The following is a 21,920-nucleotide window of genomic DNA, read 5'->3' on the forward strand; positions in this document are numbered from 1 at the left end:
GTCCTCCAACAGCATTGACCACCTCAACAGCAAGCGAGACTCTGCATACTCCTCCTTCTCCACCAGCTCCAGCATCCCAGAGTACCTTGCTTCTGCTCCGACATTCAGTCCCGAGCGCTCCTATTCACTGGAGGCTGTGCCCCAAAGAGAAGGAAGTGGTGGAATGCAACAAGCTGACATGCGTTACATCCGGACAGTTTACAGTGCCCAGCAGGGGCTCTCTCAGGAGCAGGAATTGAGCTCTCCGTCAGCTTTATCATCACGTAACGGTGATTCTAGAAGTGGAGAAGGAGTGAAAGGAGCGCAAAGCAGAGATCCACCAGGTTAAGTTCAATTTTAAGGAAAGCGGTTATTTTGGCTTGGGGGCATTAATGGTTTTCGTTAAACCTTCCTACCTGCTTTATAGGTGGAGTCTGTTACCGTGGCAGCAGCAGCGGAGGTAATAGCAATAGTGCGCTGGCTGCAAACAGGCACAGTGTTGGTCCTATTTGGGCTCCTGGAACCAGTCAGAGCTCTTATGAGAACCTGAAGGGGGCACCTGCTCCACCGCGACGCAGCGACAGCTATGCAGCCATCAAAAACCATGAGAGGCCCAACTCTTGGTCCAGTGTGGAGCAGCCCCGGGCAATTAACAGGTTAAAGCAATACATTTTTAATGCGTGTAGACTTGACACATTTACACACACACACACACACACGCACACGCATATATGCTATTTTACTTTGTTTGAGTATATTGTTACAAACCCAATTCTAATGCAGTTCCAATGACGTTGGGACGTTTTTAAACAATACAAAGATTTGCAAATCATTTTCAAGCTATATTTGTTTGAATACACTACAAAGACAATATACTAAATGTTCAAACTGAGAAACCTTGTTGTTGGAAAATAATTATTAACTTAAAATTTTATAGCTGGAACACATTTGAAAACAAGTTACTGGTGGGTGCATTGATTGCCTATAGAAGGAAGTTCCCTGTATTACTCAGTCATCCACAAGTAAAGGTGGGTTGAAGTTCACCTCCCTCTTTGTGAATAAGTGCGTAAGAAAATAGTCAAACAGTTTACGGGCAATTTTCCTCAGCAGCTACGGTCCATAATATCATTAAAAGGTTAAGAGAATCTGGAGAAATCACTAAATATAAGCAGCAAGGCTGAAAACCAACATTGAATGCCCGTGACGTTCAATCCATAAGACAGCACTGCATCAAAAACTGACATCAATGTGTAAACGATATCACCACATGGGCGCAGGAACACTTTGGAAAACCAGTGTTAGTAAATACAGTCCGGCACTACATCCGTAAGTGCACCTTCAAACTGTACTATGGAAGGCAAAAGCCATTTATCAATAACACCCAGAATCACCCCCAAATACTCTGGGCCCAACCTCATCTAAGATGTTCTGTGGTCTGACGAGGCCACCTTTCAATTTGTTTTTGGAAATTGTGGACGTCGTGTTCTCGGGGCAAAAGAGGAAATTAACCATCCAGAAAGTTATGAACGCAAAGTTCACAAGCCAGCATCTGTGAGGGTGTGTGTGGGGGGTGGGGTCTTACTGATAATGGCATAGGTAACTTCTGTGAAGGCCCGATGAATGCTGAAAATACTTACAAGTTTTGCAGAAAAAGATATGCTGCCATCCAAGCAACCTCTTTTTCACAGACACCTCTGCTTATTTTAGCAAGACAATGCCAAATCACATTCTGGACGTGTGACAGCACCATGGCTTTGTCGTAAAACAATGCGGGTACTAGACTGGCCTGCCTGCAGTCCAGACCTGTCTCCCATTGAAAAAGTCCACCACATTATGAAGCGTAAAATGTTACAGCGGAGACCCCGGACTAATGAACAGCTGAAGCTGTGCATCAAGCAAGAATTGGAAAGAATTACACCTGCAAAACTTCCAACAGTTAGTTTCCTCAGTTCCCAAACGTGTATTGAATGTTGTTAGAAAAAAATGTGATGTAACACAGTGGTAAACATGACCCTGTCGCAGCTGTTCCAGCCATAAAATTCAAAGTTAATAATTATTTGCTAAAAACAATAGTTTATCAGTTTGACCAGTAAGTATCTTCTCTTTGGAGTGTATTCAATTAAATAGAGGTTGAACATGATTTGCAAATCATTTTGTTCTGTTTTTATTTACATTTAACACAAAGTCATGTCTTTATTGTAATTGGATTTATATATACAAAATGGCTTTTCATCGCAAATGAATCTCATTCTTCACCCGAGGAAATTTATGAAAAAGTAAAACAAACTTGCTATTTTTTTTTTCAAATTTATTTGAGGGCTCTTGTAGAGCAGGCCTGCCCAATGCGTCAATAGCGATCAACCAGTTGATCTCGGAGGCAGTTCTGGTCGATTGCGTGACCGTGTGCCAATCATTGCTTGATTGAGGTGTGGCGATGTGCCCCAAACAATGATACACTCATCCCCCCATTGGTAGGTTGCGAGAGCCTGGATGTTTGAAAAGTAGGTCTTGGAGCTAAAACGTGTGGGCACCCTTGTTGTACAGCATATGGTGCCATTCCAGTTAGCACCATCCCTACTTGCAGTGTGCGACTGTGCAGTCAGCTGATTTGGTGCATAAGACTTTTAACTCGGACTTGCAGATGTTGCAACCTAGTGTTAACTCACAGCGGTAATATCCTTTACATAATGATGTTTTTGTTTAATTCAGTCCCTTTGAGGGATCTAAGGTCATAGGCATTCAGTGTCGAGTGTGGCCCACTCGCAAGAAAGGCCCTAAAACAATGCCCAAACCAATGAGCATTGAATTTTCCCAGACCGTCATAGCTGCTGTACAGCGAGACAGAGATGCCTGCATGCCCCACGGACTCCATTACGCCGATGCCTCATCATCCTCATGACCATATGCACCTTTGTGTATAATGTTACCTTCTTGTGAAAATAAAATTGAATAATGGATTGTATTCTACCCAGATCTCTGCAGAAGGGTTCCTATCATCACTCCAGTGGACCAGTTGCCTCAAGTTCAGGTATGAAAAGGTCATCTCCATTTTATCATCTTTAGAATAGAAATGAAGAGGCAAACCTGTCACTTTTTGGGCTATATCAATATATAAAATATATTTTATCTCATTTGCGTTTGGGTGGCAACTACTCCAGGGTGTACAGCTAGGGATAGGGATCTGCTCATCCGTGATCCCGAGGAGGATGGGGTATAGAAGATTAATGATTGATATTTTACGTTATTGTAATTTCAGCTAAAGGCTCATGCATCACTGAGGGACAGCTCCACACGGTCATAGAAAAGAGTCCAGAGAGCAGCCCCACCACAAAACCCCGACAGGGTTTTCCCCCACCTGGTTCGCCTTCTGGACCTTCCACAAACCTCTCAAGCCCAGTTCCCCCGTCAGGCTGCCTGATTCTGCCCACAGGAATGTACCCTGTACCCCAACCGGAGCCCCAGTATGCACAGATACCCAGTTCAAGTCCCATGTCACTCTCCTTGGGACTCTATCCTGCACTGGCTAACAACAGCAACCGGCAGCAGCAGCAAGGCCTGCAGAATTCCAGAGGACAAGAGGAGGAAGCAACTGAGCAATGGAGAGATGTAAAAGTGACATCTGTCGAAAAAGGTCATCAAATGAACATTTCATCACCATACCCCAACTCACTTGTTCCAATAGTTGCCACAATGCCGTGCAGAACACATGAGTCAGACAGGTAATGATCAAAATTGTCTTTTGAGTGTCAATAACAGACAATAATCAATGTAAACAACCTAACACGTTTTTCCCCTGGACCCTTGCTTTCCCCTCTTACTATCAGGAATCAACAAGAGGATAAGAATTGTAGACACAACAGACCCTTTCCTACTGAAGGGAGATCCGAGACGCAAGCAGGGGCCAGTATGTTTCACCGGCAACAGGGGCCTCAGTCTCACAGCCCCCATCACCTTCATTTGCATTCTAACCAAGGAGCCTACAACCAAATGTTACAAGAACAAGATTTTCGAAGTCTCCAAATCCCGTCAACTCCAGCTCATGGGCCAACGGGACAGCCTGAGGGCCTAATTAGAAGGTATGTACAGGTTGAAGGATGACGACAGAGATAAGACTTTCTAATACATTGAAGTTAATTTGTCAGATGTTTCTTAGAAATAGAGTAGAACCTCTAAAATCAAATGTCCCAAAGGTCGTAGGTTTATAAATTTGAAAAATATGCCTTTACATAAAATTTAGTGGTTCCTTGTAAATGTCATGTGGGACACCAATATATCATGAAAGAACTTTTAGGGGTTGAATGTCTTCAATTTTTTTTTTCCTTATTCAATGCTAATGTCGACTCAGCATTGACTAATCGAAGGGGACATTTCTGTATTTTAGCTTGTTAACCCTTTGTTAGTACACGTGTTTCCTTTTAGCCTCCAAATACAAGCTAACGGCGTCAGGGTGGCACACCTGTAATGCGTTGGCCTCACAGTTCTGGGGTCTAGGGTTCAATCCAGGCCCCACCTGTGTGGAGTTTGCATATTCTCCCCGTACTTGTGTGGGTTTTCTCCGGGCACTCCGGTTTCCTCCCACATCCCCCCCAAAAAAAAACCCTGCAACATTAATTGAACACTTTAAATTTCCCCGAGGTGTGATTGTGAGTGTGACTGTTTGTCTCGATGTGCCCTGCGATTGGCTGGCAACCATTTCAGGATTTAGCCTGCCTCCTGCCACCCGAGATAGGCTCCAGCACTCCCGCGACCCTCGTGAGGTTAAGCGGGTCAGAAAATGAATGGATGGATAGATAACCTATGTCTGAAACATTATCACTCACTATAATATGCCTTTATTTTTACTCGATTCTCTCCGGGTTATTTTGTTATATTTCTCAAAGTTTATATGTTAGAAAGTAATGTTACATTTAACAACTTTTACAATTTATTAAACAGATTACCATATGTTTTACCACATAAACACACAAATACTGAAAATTGATAACATTGAGCCCTCACCACCAAAGATCACAGAGGTTGGCTTTTGAACTTTACTCTGATTTAAAAAAAAAAAATCTGTGTGGTCCATTTCCTCTTTAGCCCCAATGGCAATGTGTCCATGATTTTCAAAAACAATTTGAAATGTGGATTAGTCAGACTATAGCACACTTTTCCATTTTGCATCAGTTCATCTCGGATGAGCTTAGCCATAAAGAATTAGATTTTAACTCGGACTTCCAGATGTTGCAACCTAGTGTTAACTCGCAGCGGTAATATCCTTTACATAATGATATTTTTGTTTAATTCAGTCCCTTTGAGGGATCTAAGGTCATAGGCATTCAGTGTCGAGTGTGGCCCACTTGCATGCAGAGATTTCTTTAAATTCCTGAATAGCATTAAGCATTTCTGGTGGAAAGGCCAGATGGAATAAAAGTTTCCACTTTCAATACGTAACAAAATACTGAGGCTCTTTTTGACTGAAACATAATCCCTGTTGTTTCATGTGCGATAGACTAGTGTTGTGTAACAGCAATAGATACACTAGTGTGTAGTCAATATTTCAGTGATGGTACTTTCAACGTCAAAAGGACATTAATCATTTTACATATTCAGAATTATCTCTGTTTCCAGTTTTAACTGTGCTTACACACTGACCAACGGTTAACATTCCACTTTACACTGAATGCGGAAGTGCTGTATGCATGGAGTCCACTGTATGCTGAGAAATTCTAATCTTAAAATTTTGCAATTTTTGCTTAAACAGATTTTCTAAAAGTAGTACTGTCTATCTATCTATTAAACATGCAAACTCCACATAGGCGGGACCAACATTTGAACCCCAGTCCTCGGAACTTGAGGTTAACGCCCTACACTTGCCTGACCGTGCGTGTGTGTGTGTCCGTGTGTGTGTGTGTGTGTGTGTGTGTGTGTGTGTGTGTGTGTGTGTATATATATATTGGAAAGAGAAAGACAAAGCATCTACTATGATTAATTTGGTCACCTGAGGTCTGGTGGGTTTTCTTAATTGCGTGAGAAATGTTGTCCGGCATATGCTTCATATGGAAAGTGCCTTGGAATAACTTTTGTGTGAATTGGAAGTACAAAAGTAAACTGGTAATTACCTGAAATTTAAGAGCGGGCACATGAAAGATTAATCTCATCTTCTATTTTCAGATCAATGGACCAATCCAATGTTCATCCTGAGGCAATGTCATATTCTCGAGTTGCCCAGGGACAAGTGCTACCTTCTCATTCACTAGTTCACCCTCAGCACTCCCCCTCGTCGTCGTCCTCCTCCACCTCCTCTTCCACTCTGGCCTCTCTCCGTCACCACAGTGACTCAGCAGCACTTCATTACCATCACTTGGAGCAGAAAGAGCACAACAGAGACAAAGAACACCCGCTGACCCGTCTAGAGAATGCCCTTGTAGAGGTGCAGCGTTGTACCAGCCCCAACACTGATGTCTCTCCCAGTAGTCATGACAACAATACAGTGGGTGAGGGCATCCAGGGACCCACCCGTAGTCTCTCAGTCCTAGAGAGGGTCAGTCGCTTTGAGCATTGTGACAGAGCAGGAAAGCAACGTAGTTACAGCATCAATCACGGTCAACACAAAAACGCTTTATCTAGGGTAAGTTAAAAAAAAACAAAAAAAACAGATATCTGCATTCCACATGCAAAGTTCCTCAATCCTAACACCCATATTGAAACCAATGCTGTCACTGATTTGCTTCTTTAAACGATTTGGAATCAGGTGACGGACAATGCCCATGGTTCCGCCTGTGGAGCAGAAGACCTCAGAAGCATGCTAGAAAGAAGCACCAGCAAAGCCCATAGAACTATGAGCTATAGAGGAGGCAGCATCAACTACAAGAAAGACAGGTGGGTTCATTCATGACAGTCTTTTATTCATGTTACATTTTTGTGTGGTTTTTACACGTTCTTCGCATGATTGTTTGGATTTTATTTGGGTACTCTGGCTTCTTCCCACATCCCCAAAACTTGGATATCAGGTTCGTTGATGAATCCATAGTGTACCCTGTCCTCTCGTCACTGTTATAACATTGTTTTTGTTTTAACCATTTTAACCACATTAACAATGTCTTTCCAGATTATCTTCATTGAAAACAATTGTACTTTTTAAAGACCCCAAACTTTCAAACGGTAGTGTGTGCATACAGTATAAGGTTTATATGGTTGTGACACCTGAGAGGAAAGCTTTATATTATATACAGTATCTCGCAAAAGTAAGTACACCCTTCACATTTTTGCAAATATTAATTACTAATAATTTTTTTATAGTTCAACATTGAAGAAATGACACAACAAAGATTGTACTATCATCATGTACAGTTTATATTAGAGCGTAATTCTTTTGCCCACTCAAAATAACTCAACAGCCATTTGTGAATACACCCGAAAGTAAAAATCTCCAAATTGGGCGCTATTAGCTATTTTCCCTCCCCATTGTCATCTGAGTCATTCGCGTTACAAGGTTGGACTGGGGATTAGATTCTCAATTCTATGCTCTTATTCCTTATTCAGGACTGCACCTGATCCTAGTTCAGCCCTGGAGAGAAGCCTCAGCAGCCTCCAGCTGGATGGATCCAGGGAAGAAAATGAAAGAAAGACCTCTCGGAAACCAGATGTCCAGGAAATTTTGCAGGAAACGTCCTTCCACAGGTGAGAGGTCAAAAAGTCACTGTTTTGCCCTGGGCTCATCAATCCATCTTAATTCAGAAACCTCATCTTTAAACAGATCTTACAGGAATTCATTGAAAGATGCACAGTCCAAGGTCCTACGTTCCACCTCCTTGAGACACAATTTCTCACCCGTTCGTCCCTCTCGTGTAGCTTCTTCTTCCAATTCCTCCTCACCACATCAGCCTTTGCCTTCCCTGGGCAACCACCCCACCTCGGAGAAGAAAGGCCCTAAAACAATGCCCAAACCAATGAGCATTGTTATCTCTGTCCCAGCCACATCCCCTCACACTCCAAAGGAGCGGCATGTAGTCAGCCCAGAGATACGAGGCCCAAGTCCCCCGGCTTTGCCCAGCGTCCCACCAGTTGGACCTCCTACTCTGTTGCGAATCTGCGGACGCAGACGTCTGACTGCAGACCAGAAGAAACGTTCCTATTCTGAGCCAGACAGCATGAATGAAATTGGGATTTCAGATCCGGAGACATCTGGTCTCTTCAAACTTGGAGGAGGTAATGACACAAATGTACTTAGAATATACATAAGTCTAAAAATGTTTGTTTCAGTTGAGCGTGACTAATGCTAAAATTCAACTGAAATGGACAGGATTTTAAATCAAAGCACTTTTGAATACATGCGCATAGTGAGCCGCGGGGGGGTCGGCGTTTCGGGTTAGGGCACTGGCAGGTCCTTAGGGCCTGGCTGTTCTGAGACCAAGCCATGTCCCTGACCACTTTGGCTGCACTGAATGGGGTGGGTTCCTGGGCTCTGGTCAGTTTCTGGATGCTTCTGTGCTTTTGGTTTTTGAGTACTGGGGGCTTTTTTAACTTTGGGGCCGAATGGTCTGAGCGTCTCAACGTAAATAAACCTGACGATAACTTCAGCGTGTACCCCACCTTTCATCCTAAATTAGGTGCTACAGACTCTGGCTTCCCAGTGACCCTCAAACCGATAGGGATAATTGAATATATTGGTTAGGCGGAAGAAAATACATTACTGTAAACAGCAAAGCTTTTGTTTGTTTCCTTTGAAATAATCTCATTGTTTTAATGATTCTCATTGTCATGAGATAACCTATGACGATATTTTGCTGTCATAACTAACCTTGTAAAATGACACTGATCTCTATCTCTTAGAGACCAGTGTGGCTGACCGTCGGAAGATGTTTGAACTTGGCTTTGCCAACAACGCCATATCAAGGCCTGATTTGCGCCAGCTTCAGCAAGTTGCTGTGGCTCAGTATGTGCAGAGGAAGAGAAGTGAAAAAAAAGATGAGGGAAGAGAAAGAAGTGGCCCTAGGCGTCTCAGCGCTTATCTACAGTCGGAAAAAAACTACCATTCAGGTGGGTTCATCAAAGCCAAAATGTGCATTGAAAAATATGAGGAATGGGCTCCTTAGTTTATGAGATTGTCCCTCTCATCTTCAAACTGCACAGTGCTTTTAGTGTACATAGTTTGTTTTTTTCTCATACTAAGAGTTTGTTCCTCTATATTTTTAATCTTATCACCTTTAAATAACATCCGAGTTTGATCCACAGTATATGTTGGAAATTAGCAAAGTAAGAATTCAGTTGCTTACTGTAAACTCTTTTTCTGCTGTGAATGTAATACTATGGTGTAAAAAGGTGCTCAGAAAATTTAGCAGGGAAGTCCAGACTACCCTCTCCACAGCCACTTGCTCCAGCTCTTATGAAGGGATCCTGAGGCTTTCCCAAGCAAGCCAAGAGACATAGTCTCTCCAGCCTTTCCTGGGGCGTCCCCAGGGTCTCCTCCTGCTAGGACATGTCTGGAACACATCATGGAGGCCTCCAGGAGGCATCCTAAACAAATGGCAAAACCACCTCATCTGGCTCCTCTCAATGCGGAGGAGCAGCGGGTCTACACTCAGCCCTTTCCAAATAGCTGAGCTTATAACCCGATGTGTAAGCGAGAGCTGGGAAACCCTGCGGAAGAGACTCATTTTGGCAGCTTGTATCTGTGATCTTGGTCTTTCAGTCATGACCCACAGCTCGTGACCATAGGTGAAGGCAGGAACGTAGATTGACCAGTAACTAGAGAGCTTTGCCTTTCAGGTTAGCTACTTCTTCACCACAATGGACCGATACAAAGTCCACATTACTATAGACACTGCACCGATACATCACTCGATCTCCGGTTGAATATTTGCCTCACTCGTGAACAAGACCCCAAGATATTTGAACTCCACTTGTAGAAGGATCTCATTCCCTACTGTTTTTAAACTGAGGACCATGATATCAGGTTTAGAAATGCTGATTCTCATCCCAGTCGCTTCACACTCAGCTGCGAACCACTCCAGTGAGAGTTGGAGACCACGGCTTGATGAAGCTAACAGTACAATATCATCTGCAAAAAGTAGCGATCCAATCTTGAGGCCACGAAACTGGACCCTTTCTACGCCTCGGCAGGGCCTAGAAATGCTGTCTATAAAAGTCACCAGAAACCCTCACCGGAAATGAGTGCGACTTACTGCCGACAATGCGGACCAAACTCTGACATCAGTCCTACAGGGACCAAACAGCTCATATCATGGGGTTCAGTAAAGAAAAGATGAGTGGGCTAAAATTCCTCCACAGCACTATTAGAGATTTATATCATGTTATCACAAACTTGTGATTTCAGTTGTTGGTGCTAAGAGTGGCCCAAACAGTTATTCGTTGTAGGGGGCAATTACTTTTTCCACACAGGGCCAGCCATGTAGCTTTGGATTTTTTCCCTCTGTGAAAAAAATCTTGCATTAAAAACTGCATTTTATGTTTACTTGTATCGTCTTTGACAAATACACTATTTAAATTTGTTTTATGATGGGAAACATTTAAGTGTGAGAAATGTGCAAAAAAAAATTAAATCAGGAAACAGGAAAATACTTTTTGACACCACTGTAACAAACTCTCTTTCTGGAAGAAAACGGATATTGCGAAACAGAAAAGGTACTCTACTCACAACCTTTTTTGTTCTTCCCACCTGTCAACTCATTGTGGCGACCAGACAGCCTCAGCCTCTCCTCTACCTCCAGCCTGCTTTCTGTCCAAGACTCTGGGCTGGATCGCAGCCTTTACTCGAATGAGAGGCGTCACTACTCTTCTCCTGGACCTGACATGCAAAGTATTCAGTCTAACTTGTACTCCCCAGGCAGAGTGACCACTCCAAGGCCTCCGTTACACCTACCATCACGGTAACTAAGGCGTACTGTCCCATCAAGACATACTATGATAGTTTATTAAATCTTGTTCCTTGTGTTCCCTAGTGAGAATTCCCCACCAGAACGCCACACCACCAGCACCCACCACCCTTCTAATTACATTCAGGAGTCAGTCTCCAATAAAGGGAGTCCAATTCCACCAAAAGATTCACAAGAGCCTCAACAGAACTGGGTTGCGCCCAAGCAGACAAGCGGGTCTTTGGCAATGGTTGGGTCGATCCTGGGCTCCGGCAAATCCGCCTCCGTTGAAGAGCTTTTGGAGCGATCAGAGGAAAGGCTTCCAAACCACGCCCGCTCTCGGTCTTCCCCTACTCTGGAGAGACTGAATAAGGTAACAGTGCAACAACACTGGCAATCTGAATTTAATTTCAAACATTTCCTGAGTTATTGTGTTTTCAATGAGGTAGTAAAATCTATATCTAATATTCAATATACATACAGTATCTATCCTGCAGTAATTCACAATGTGCAATATTCAATTATCCATCCATCCATTCATCCATCCATCCATCCATCCATCTATTTTCTGACCCGCTGATCTTCACAAGGGTCGCGGGAGTGCTGAACCTATACCTATCTTAAGTGTTTTGCCATTCAATCACAGGGCACATGGAGACAGACAACAGTCGCACTCACAATCACACCTAAAGGCAATTTAGAGTGTCCAATGAATGCATGTTTTGGGGATTTGGGAGGAAACCAGAGCGCCCGGAGAAAACCAACACAGGGATGGGGAGAACATGCAAACTCCACACGGGCGGGGCTGGGATTTCATCCCCGGTCCTCAGAACTGTGAGGCCAACGCTCTAACCAGTTGCTCCTCCATCCTGCCAAATATTCAATTCATCTGATGTAAATATCTGCCCATTCTGTGTTTCTGTAATGTGCCCATTTATTTCAATTTGAATTTTTTTAGATTGATCTTGGCGTTTTGTTCTTTTTATCTTCAGACGTGGTATTTCCGTTTATAGAATGAATTCCGTCTTTTTAAATAGCATGGGTAAAAAAAAAAAATCTGTTTTTCTGCAATATTCCGACCGTAACCCGTGCCAGAATCCACACTTGTTCATTTTCTGATCAGACTTTTGCAAGCGAGGCGGAAAATCTGATACCGGTCCCTTGATTATTCGACCAATGAAAACGCTTGTTGTATACGAGGCAGGTTATGGGGCCATTTGCAGTCACTGTGATTTGACAGGCACGCCTTCGCACTCGCAAATATGCACAGTCGAGCACGAAAAATCATGCGCGTAAAATTTGTTACGAGTAGAAATACACAGATATTGAAAGACGTCGCTTATTTTTTGTAGTCTTGACCCATGCTATTGCGCATTAACTTTTTACACATTCTCAGCGCACATGAAAACCGATCCAGCTCAGTGAACCGAAGCCTGACATCTTTTTTATTTTTTTTTTTAACACGGAAGCACACTCCCTCTGCTCAGCCTACTTCTACTTCCTAGTTTACCTGACCCCCCCGGCTCTTAAAGGGGTACACTGATAATTACACCACCAGTGCTTTCGTTAGCAACACAGTCTGGGCAACGTAGAGCAAAGAGAGTTACACATGCTGCTTATGTTTATTCTCGATAATAATGGCAAAAGTAAAAAAAGGAAAAAAAAAGACAAGTTGTTTTAATGAATATCGGGGTATGTGAATAATAGAAGAAAAAGTGGTGAAACTGGATGAGATTTTCTCTTTATTGAGTAAAAAAGGTCTGGTCTGAAGCCAAAGTAGAATGTACAGGATGAGATGGTGTCTAATGTTAAAATTCCACCTTGGCACAGCCTGATCGAGGATGAAACCACAAACAATCCAGTCCACAAAAAGCTAATTCTGTATTTGAAATATAGGAGGCAACATAACATTAACCTTAAAACTGTTTGGGAGCATCATTCAGCTTTCAACAAGCATTGCTAAAGATATTCTGGAAGCAATAATTCAGTTTTACACCAAGAAAAACAGACAGGAATATCATTGTGGGTAAAAAACAAAATACATGAAACCAAGTTGGAATAAACCTTTCACATTCATAGTTCATAGTTGGCTTGGTTTGGTTAGCAATGTATTTTTTTGTCTGTTGACATTTTCATTGTAAATTGGCAAAAACAAAATTGTTCTTAAAAATGTTCTGATGGGAATGTAAATGCTGTAATCTGAATCTTTGAATGAGCCATGTAGCTTCAATGGATGACATTGATCTGACCACAGTGCATACATCAGATGTTGCTCACCAGTGGTCAAAGGGTGTTCTCATGGGCTAAGTTTGTTTGCTCAGACACAAGAGAGAAGCATTTACTTCTAAAAACGGCTGTATTATTTACTGATAACGAAACATGACGTTAATAATTGTTCTCAAATTCATGCGTTTCAATCATTTACAAAAACAAGAATTAAAATGTTTGTGAATGGATACGACATTCACGTTATGAAAGTAGACTTGCATGCCATGACACAAATCTGAATTCAATTTAGTTTCACTTCTAGTAGTTTACTATGTTGAATTTGTATTTGAATTTGTAATTTTTCGGGGTAAAGGTATGCACCTAAATAATGAATGAACGATCATATTGTGTACATTTTGAAAACAGAATAGCATTTATTTATAGATTTACTAGGCATATTTCATTCATAATACAATATATAAAACTTGCATGTTAAAATTGATGATCATCCTTTGATCATGCTTGCAGCTCCCAGGCCCCCGGCTGTTTTTCAGTCTTTTTTCATTCAGTCAAATCACATGCCCGTATCTTTCTCATTAGTTTTATATATTTTTGTCTTTGCACTGCCTGCTCCTTATTTTTCGTTCCACTTGTAAATAAATAAATTTGAGTACATTGTTGTGCGGAAGAAGGATATCACATACTGTATTTACCTTCAAATTAGGATATTTTTCTAGTCTATTGTTTTTTTCGTTTGTTTGTTTTGTTTTTTAATGTACCGTTAGGAAACAATGTGTTACAATTACATAAGATTTGGCAGACAACCATGAAGTATTGAATATGGCTCAACCCATTAGTTGGACGATATTAGCCCTTTCCAAAATTGGCAGATATAGGCTTTCTTCAGATTCTTGCTTTTTTTCACACATTACACCATAAAACAAAATCAAAGACATTCAAAATAAAAAGGCAAAAAATCTGTCATCTGTTTCCCTCTGTTGTAAAGTTAAATAAGTACTAAAGGAGAAAGTATAGTAAAACAATTAAATGTTCTTACTCTAATTAATGAGACCAAAAAATATATTTTATCTACTTTTTCAATTAATCGTTTGACTCTTCCCACTTGGTAGGAAAACAATGGACTAGAGGTTTCGTGTGACAAATACAATAGAGCAAGCATGTTTGTAAAAGCATGTAAAATGATGTCTGCCTCATCCATAATATGCCATTTAGACCTGCGTGTAGTTTTGTGAAACGTAAGCCACGCACATATTTAGTGTCGCTGGCGGCCCCATCTCACCCAAAAATATATTTTATTATCTACTTTTTCAATTAATCGTTTGACTCCTCCCACTTGGTAGGGAAACAATGGACTAGAGGTTTTTTGTGACTAATACAATAGAGCCACCATGTTTGTAAAAGCATGTAAAATGATGTCTGTCTCATCCATAATGTGCCATTTAGACCTGCGTGCAGTTTTGTGACACGTAAGCCACGCACGTATTTAGTGTCGCTGGCTCCCCCATCTCACTAAACAGATGCTGATTGGTCTGGTCCGTTTGTTCCTTCACAATTTTATCAGTCATAACATAAACACTGATGTAATCATTGAAAACTCATGTGCTTTGTTTCACGATAAAGCATCAGAGACACATTTAGCTCCAGGGACATTTTGTTCTGAGGTGCACAGGAAATACCCAGAATCCTCAGTGTTTCCTGTATGGTGCCGAAGAGCTGGAGGTGGTGGCTGGGCAGTGTTTGATGTGAATGACAGGAAAGATAAAACACAATCACACATGTATACAAATGACATCTTCAGACTCCTTAATAGAAGGCGATGTAAGATGAACTTTTCCTTTATCTGCGAGCCTTATCAGCAGGACCAGTGTCACATAAACTCTGTTGCATTTGAGGCAGACACATAGACAATCTTTTCACTTTAAGAGTCACTACCCAGTGATGTTTTCCCTCCCAGTAAATAAAACCCAATAAAATATACAAAACACTTATGTTAATTTTATTTCCACCAATTTGCAAGACTCTATCCATCTCAAAATTACATGTTTACAAGTTACACTGATGACAAATAGAAATGTGCACAGCTTTAGAGCATAGCCATAGATTTAATACCTATTTTCATTCATTAACAATCATTGCAGCAGGTACCTATTATACATGTCAAAATTGCCGTTTGCTGTATGAAAGGATCTTACACACAATAATAACAGACTCAAATGTTTTGTTTCAGGTCTCGCTATCAGATCAGGTGAAGATGTTTGATGCCTACGTGTCTGATCCTGAACGCTGCGCTAAGACGGAGGACAGGTAGTTGCCTTTTTCTCTCATATTGTTCCTACTCCCATTCCAATCATTATCTTCAATTATGAAATAATATGGGCTTTATCTGATTTCATCTCACATTTTCTTAAAATTCTCTGTCGAAAATTCGACGGAATGCCATTGAACTGAATGGTGATCGTAATAATGGGAATTCTTAACTTTTAAATGACTAAAGTTGTTGAACTCAGGTGTTTACATGAGCTTGAGTGCGTGAGTGTGACATGAATGTTTGCTGTGTGTGTTAAAAGGGTAAAAATAAAATTGACAACTGAAAGCAAAGAGCAAAAGAAAGTAGAAGGGGAAAATTTTTTTGTGGGTAAAAAGAGAAACGCCAGAACACACTATGACAATATGTGTGAGATAATGAATGGAAAATTATACAGAGGAAGGAAATATTAAAGATTTACAAAAATCAAAGCCTGAACTATGACGAGAGCAAGATAGAAAGAATGAGCTAAAATGGATAAGGGTTCAGGAAAGATGTGTTTTAGAAAGGAATGTAAGCCAGAAGAGAAAACTCCCTGGCACTGCCACTGAAAAAACAAACAACTTCAGCATGATGGGATTTATTAAGCCAATGCTATTGAATGTTTACTCTCAAAATGTAAAGGCCATGGGTCACTGTAGGAATTCTGTGTTTGTGTGGGTACTCTCACACATCTGTTTGATGTATTACACAACCAAACCCATGAATCCCCCTCTGCTTGTTAAAGAGACCCTTAAAAAGAATTTTGAATGACTGTGGGAAAACTTTATACACAAGACAAATACTATTAAAAGGAAGTAAATCAGAGAGGTCTGAACTAGATGAGGACATTTGGCAGCAATACAGCATGAATGTGCATTAAGTCAAAGAGATCAGTATATGATGACAGGTGTACTCATGCACAATTATTGAACCAAATTTATCATCTAATGTACTCTATTAAAAACTTACTGCATCTTGTCTCATAGCGTTGGGGAAAACAAGCCGACAGAGGGCCTCACATCTCCTCAAATGTCACTGAACAATCCTCAGAACACCCAGCCTGCTGATGCTCCTCCAGGTGAGTGTATTAACTTTTTTAATCAATCCTCTCCACGGTTGGCAAAAGTACTCAGACTCTTCACTTAAGTAGATGTACAGGAACATATTTAGAAAAAAACTGTTAAAGCGGACGTGATGACTCAACTCTTTAAAAAACAAAACAAAAGGAGAGACACTGAAATGTACTGAAGTTTAAAGGTCATAAGTAATTATCGGCGTTAATGCTCCCTCGTTCGCATTTGTCCATGTTTTTCTGCCTTATAGATTGTATGTCTTGATACTCATGCTTCCTCCCACATTCTATAAACATGCATATTATTTTGATTTTTTTTGTTTTAAATCATCAATATGTGCAAAAGTGAGTGTCAGTAGTTCCCAACGATTGACTGGTAACAAGTCCAGGTGTACATCCTTGACCCCTGCATCCCTAATGAGGCCAAGCAGTTTTGAAAATTAAGAGGGTGAGAAAAGAACATTTGAAACTGGTCTATGGGTAATCATGGAAGGTGTCACAATAAAGAAGAGAAAGTTTTTTTTTTTTTTTGATAATGCTTCAATGCCAAATGGCTAAAGGTTTATGTCACAGTGTTGTTTAATACCTCGCTACTATTTTGTTTTGATATAATTGACCTCTCTCAGCCTGTTTATTTTAAGCACACACCTTTTACACTTTCTCATGCAACTGAAGCTGATACAAAGATGAAGTGAAAATTTGATTGAAAATTTGTCCTTAACTTGACAAACCAGAACAACTCTGTGCTATGCAAAAGAGAAAACAAACCATTGTTATCAAATTTGGCACCGAGTCCTGGCTCATGTCTGGTTCGTATACTGCAGTTTCACACTCTGAACCAGTGTTTCTCGAACTTTTTACACTCAACATTGCTTGATACAAAAAGGTAGGTTCTGTCACGTCCCATCGGAACGAGAGTAGGACCCAAATGCAGGACTCGGATGATGCAGAGTAGTTCAAGGAGAAACGTTTATTATATGCCAAGGTCGGGGATCGAGCAGGCAGTCCGGTGCAGCAGTGGTAGTTGGGACGTTGGGCGAAGAGTGCAGGTGAGCGGGCAGTCAGGGGTCGGTACACAGGAGAACGATCAAATCAGGCAGAAGTATCAAAGGAGTCAGGCTTACAAGGTTGGTCGGAGAACGGGCGAAGGTCGGTACACACAGGTTGTCGATCAGGGATACGAGAGTGCTGGAACGGGACATGAAGCTCAACGAACTGGCGGGGCCCAGTCGTCATCGGGGTGATATAAATACACAGACTAATCAGCCCGCATGAGACGCAGGTGTGCGCCTCAATCAGCGCACCCGCGCGGGCACCCACGCGGGCACCTGCACAGCTCGTGCTGGAGCGGCAGGATCATGACAGGTACACAATGACTCACAATTAAAATACAGTTAGCATGGTAGACCCAAGTGTTTGTAAAAGATGTGAAATATGTAAGTTTCATTCCTAAAAAAAAAAAAGCACAAGTATGATGAATATTCTTGGAATCCACTGAAATATTATGTGGAGTTTAAACATTGAAACTTCACGTAATTGCACAAATCCAATTCCAATGAAGTTGGGACGTTTTGTTAAATATATAAAATAAATAAAAACATAATCCAATGATTTTCAAATCATGTTCAACCTGTATTTAATTTAATACACTACAAAGTCAAGATAATGAATGTTCAAACTGATCAACTTTATTGTTTTAGTAAATAATCATTAACTTAGAATTTTATGGCTAAACCATTGACACACACATTCTATTTTAATGACATTGTTTCAAAAACAATTCTAACAGTGTCAGTCATAACAGCGCACCATTATCTTTGTGAAAGCAGAATTGCTCATCGCAGGCATGGATTTGATTTAATTAAATTGTGCAGTTGCTTTGCTTGGTCAGTCCAGGACGAACCTCTTCTCTCACCCAGTGTCACCTGGGGTAGGCTACTGCTCATCCTCAACCGGAATAAAGACGATAGGAAAAAGGATAGATGGATGTCAAAGGGTGTATCCAGTCATGCTTTTAGTTTATTTCACCCTGCTACTGTGTTCTTATCTGAAAACACTCCTATCTTAAAATCCATTTCTCCATTAAAGTGACTGCAAATGCAATAAATCTGTTCCACTCCCCCTAAATACCTTTTCTTTTTGCATCTTCAATAAAGAAAAGTAGCAGCATCTTATAAAATAGTCATAAAACATAAAAGAATGGAATGAAAGACAGTAACTAGATTTCTGAAATTTAATCAATCCAAAAGTATGACATGTACATTGTCGTAGATGCATGTGTGCCTTTAAATGTGCTGCCTCTCTCTCTCTCTCTCTCTCTCTCTCTCTCTCTCTCTCTCTCTCTCCCTCTCTTTCGGTCTCTCCACCCTGGCCCCCACCTTTTTGTCCTCTTTACAACAGGCTCTTTCTGTGTTTCTCATTATCAATTACCTTTCACAAACCTTTGGTTTACATCTCTTAAAAAGAAAAGTAAGGGTTGTGGGTTCGTATCCCACTGGGGGCCTCCACTCCCTGAGAAGGGTTGCGTCAGGAAGGGCATCCGGCGTAAAAATTGTGCCAAAAATATATATGCGTTCATCTGAGATGACACGCTGTGGCGACCCCAAAAGGGACAAGCCAAAAGAAATGCAATTTAAAGCTGATATGCTGCTGTGTAATCCTCCATGAAAGTGAATAGCCGCAGAATACATTCTTTTTCATTGTATCTCCATAAAATCTCGGCCAAAATGGATTTTGTTTCCACAGCTTTAAATTGTTTTAAACACCCGTGGCTGGTGTTATCTTATTTTTTTGAGACAATTTAATAATCGTTAACCCATGTGGCTGTGGTGTTTTCCGTTGCATGCTTCATGGCAGTTACTGTGCAGTGTTTTTTTTTTTTTTTAAATACACAGTGTGTAATTCTCTTTGTTTGCATAAACTTTAAAGGTCAAGTGTCATCCCTCTAAACATTCTAAAATAGATAGTGAAATGAAAAATACATGTAACATTATTCACTTCAATCTCTACACAAAAAAATAGTTATGAGCGGAGAGCACGTAATCCATGCACAAAGTTGCAGAAGTCTCATTCGACATCCAAGTGGTCACCATATTGCCTGCATTTACTGTCCGTGACGTCACCCTGGACATTCGCCACCGAAAACACGCCATAGCCACTACCGTGGGACACGCCCCTTCAGACACGGAAGCTCTTTTCGAAGAAGAGAATGTCTCACAATCGAGTCAAGTGTCCAGGGCAATCTTATCCTATTGTTTCGAGCCATATTTAGATTCTATGCAGATCACTTCTAACTAACAGCAGACTCCCCGACAGTATGACAGTATGTAGCGTACTCAGCCGCGTGCGATGACAACACCGTAAAGCGGCCTGGCTTGGCACCGTGATAAGCCACCTCGGCGCCGAAGATGAGCCACCAAAGCTGGTGAAGGCTGCCGCGTCGTGCCTCGCGGGTGAGCACGGCTTCGGCCAGGCTGGCTCATACATACTGCTGTGACGCTGACAGACTCCGATAGAGTATGTATGAGCCAGCCTGGCCAAAGCCGTGCTCGTCCGCGAGGCATGATGCGGCAGCCTTCGTGGGCAAGCCTGATGCGGAAGCCGTCCGACGCACATATCGACACATTTCGCACCCCTGTCATACGTACGCGGATCTTTTGTTACATTATGAGAGATGGATTACGTGGTCCGCCCCAAACTATTAGTTTTTTTAGTAGCTGTATACACACCTACCTAGTACATGTCATTTGGAACCCACAAAGCTCTCGTCCTTTGCACCCATGCAATCCACTTTTCACGACAAACCGGGTCTCTTGCAAACTTATGAAGGGTAAATCTATCCTCCCCAGTGTTCAAGCAACGTCCAGCGATGCAACGAGCCAGGATTTTGGCTAACACGAAGGAACAACGAGCTACCTTCCCAGAGATAAAACTAATGGAAAGAAATGAGTCCACTTGAGGGCAGTCTTGCCATGTAGTCATTCTAGTCAGGCTTCTTCTCGAAATCAAATCCCTCGAGAGGATTTTCATGGCAGGAGTTACAAAAAGCTGTATACGTCAAAATCATGTTTTGTGGTGAAAAAACGCATGGGCTGCCATTTTTTTTTTCATTAATAACATACTAAAAATCCTGCATTTCATGACTGTAGCCCTTTAACAAGTGCTGAACTCAACAGCTTGAAGCATTTTTTTAAAGAATATTTACTATCCCAGCCAAACTGCTGCTTATTGTGGAGTGAGTGGAACCACCTGCCACCATACAGCCCTTGTACCAGTTTGAGCACACAAGTCATAGCAAAAACTTGTCCGAATGACTACTCATATCTAAAAAAAACTTGACAATACGGTCACTCGTATTTCTTCACTGTATTTATTTCTATTTTATGAACGTGAAATCTGAGATGTTTATATTTCGTGTATGAAACTCTCCAACCCCTTTCATATTTGGGACATCAGAGTTGTGTGAGCATAAGTGATTACAACATTGACAGAAATTGTCTGAACACCACAGAGCTCCTTCATCCATCTTTGTCTCCTTCCTTGGTACAGCCTTCTCCCACTCCCCAGTTCCACTGAGGGACAGACAGCGTCAGAGGAACAGTGAGCGTCAGCGGGCCCATAGCATGTCCTCTCTAGCAGCCTCAGTTGGTCTTCCTTGCCCTCTCTCCTCTGCATGTGGTTCTCAGGACAGAGGTGGCATTGAGTGGCAGTCCAGTCAGGGTTTAAGTCAAGCCGACCTGGACAACATCACTTTCCCAGCAAGCCCCCGCAGCATCTTAGCTGAAAATGCTGGCAGCACGAAAGGTGGCGCTGTCAGCCTTGATGGCCACCTTGACTCGTTTGTGGTGGAAAAACCAACGAGGCACAGTTTGAGTGATGCTTGTGTTTTAGAAGACATTACAAAGGAGGCTCACAGAGAGAGGTTATTTAGTTTAGAGCGAAGAGGAGGGCCTTGTGAAGAAAACAAACAAGTCTCTTCAGTGACGACATCCACACGAGACAAGGAGCACAATGAGAATATCGAGTTGCGTCCATTAGCAACATCTACAGGACTATTTAGGGATGACTTGGATGAGGTATTTCTGCTGAATCCTCCATCTACATCACCTTCTCTATCGATCAAAGAGACAAATATCAACGAAGACTTCCCTCTGCCACCCCAACCTCTCCTTGAGTTGGACCAGAAAAACTCTGCACAGATTGCAGGAAGGTTGGCTTCCCACTTGTTTGATATTTATGTCCAATTTAAAAACTGTCTGGATCTTAGTACTTTCTCTCCACCCTCCATCAGCCTATCAAGCCTCCTGCCATCCTCAAAGCCACGATCCTCCACCCTCACATCCACGACTTCTAGCCTGGAGAGCCCACAGTTTGACAACACACTTAACCTTGAGTACCAGCCCCTGCTCAGGAGAGAGAAGACAATGGAAGAGATGCAAGTGGAGATGCTGGCAAAGCAGCTGGTGGGTACCCGGAATCATTCATTTTGAGTCCCAAA

General features: G+C 41.8%; 1 protein-coding gene and 1 long non-coding RNA gene across 6 annotated transcripts in view; one reads left to right on the forward strand and one right to left on the reverse strand.

Moving 5' to 3' along the window:
- The window catches only part of shroom3 (shroom family member 3), a 96,613-nt gene that overhangs the window by 69,809 nt on the left and 4,884 nt on the right, over window positions 1-21,920 (forward strand). For all 5 annotated transcript variants that reach the window (XM_061802184.1, XM_061802186.1, XM_061802185.1 and 2 more), the window contains 16 exons: window positions 1-323; window positions 407-635; window positions 2,952-3,007; window positions 3,236-3,698; window positions 3,804-4,055; window positions 6,133-6,589; window positions 6,713-6,840; window positions 7,504-7,641; window positions 7,718-8,169; window positions 8,794-9,000; window positions 10,664-10,850; window positions 10,923-11,208; window positions 15,292-15,368; window positions 16,338-16,429; window positions 20,972-21,632; window positions 21,714-21,885. In XM_061802184.1, the coding sequence (XP_061658168.1) occupies window positions 1-323; window positions 407-635; window positions 2,952-3,007; window positions 3,236-3,698; window positions 3,804-4,055; window positions 6,133-6,589; window positions 6,713-6,840; window positions 7,504-7,641; window positions 7,718-8,169; window positions 8,794-9,000; window positions 10,664-10,850; window positions 10,923-11,208; window positions 15,292-15,368; window positions 16,338-16,429; window positions 20,972-21,632; window positions 21,714-21,885 (4,180 nt within the window). The remainder of the gene's footprint in view (window positions 324-406; window positions 636-2,951; window positions 3,008-3,235; window positions 3,699-3,803; window positions 4,056-6,132; window positions 6,590-6,712; window positions 6,841-7,503; window positions 7,642-7,717; window positions 8,170-8,793; window positions 9,001-10,663; window positions 10,851-10,922; window positions 11,209-15,291; window positions 15,369-16,337; window positions 16,430-20,971; window positions 21,633-21,713; window positions 21,886-21,920) is intronic.
- LOC133491235 (uncharacterized) overlaps window positions 151-21,920 on the reverse strand; it is a 27,850-nt gene continuing 6,080 nt past the window's right edge. Inside the window, exons 2-3 of the long non-coding RNA XR_009792373.1 lie at window positions 396-496; window positions 151-275 (exon numbers count right to left, since the gene is read on the reverse strand). This is a non-coding gene — a long non-coding RNA (uncharacterized LOC133491235). The remainder of the gene's footprint in view (window positions 276-395; window positions 497-21,920) is intronic.

This window comes from Syngnathoides biaculeatus, chromosome 17 (genome assembly GCF_019802595.1).
Source record: "Syngnathoides biaculeatus isolate LvHL_M chromosome 17, ASM1980259v1, whole genome shotgun sequence".
In the NCBI taxonomy this organism is placed as follows: Eukaryota; Metazoa; Chordata; class Actinopteri; order Syngnathiformes; family Syngnathidae; genus Syngnathoides; species Syngnathoides biaculeatus.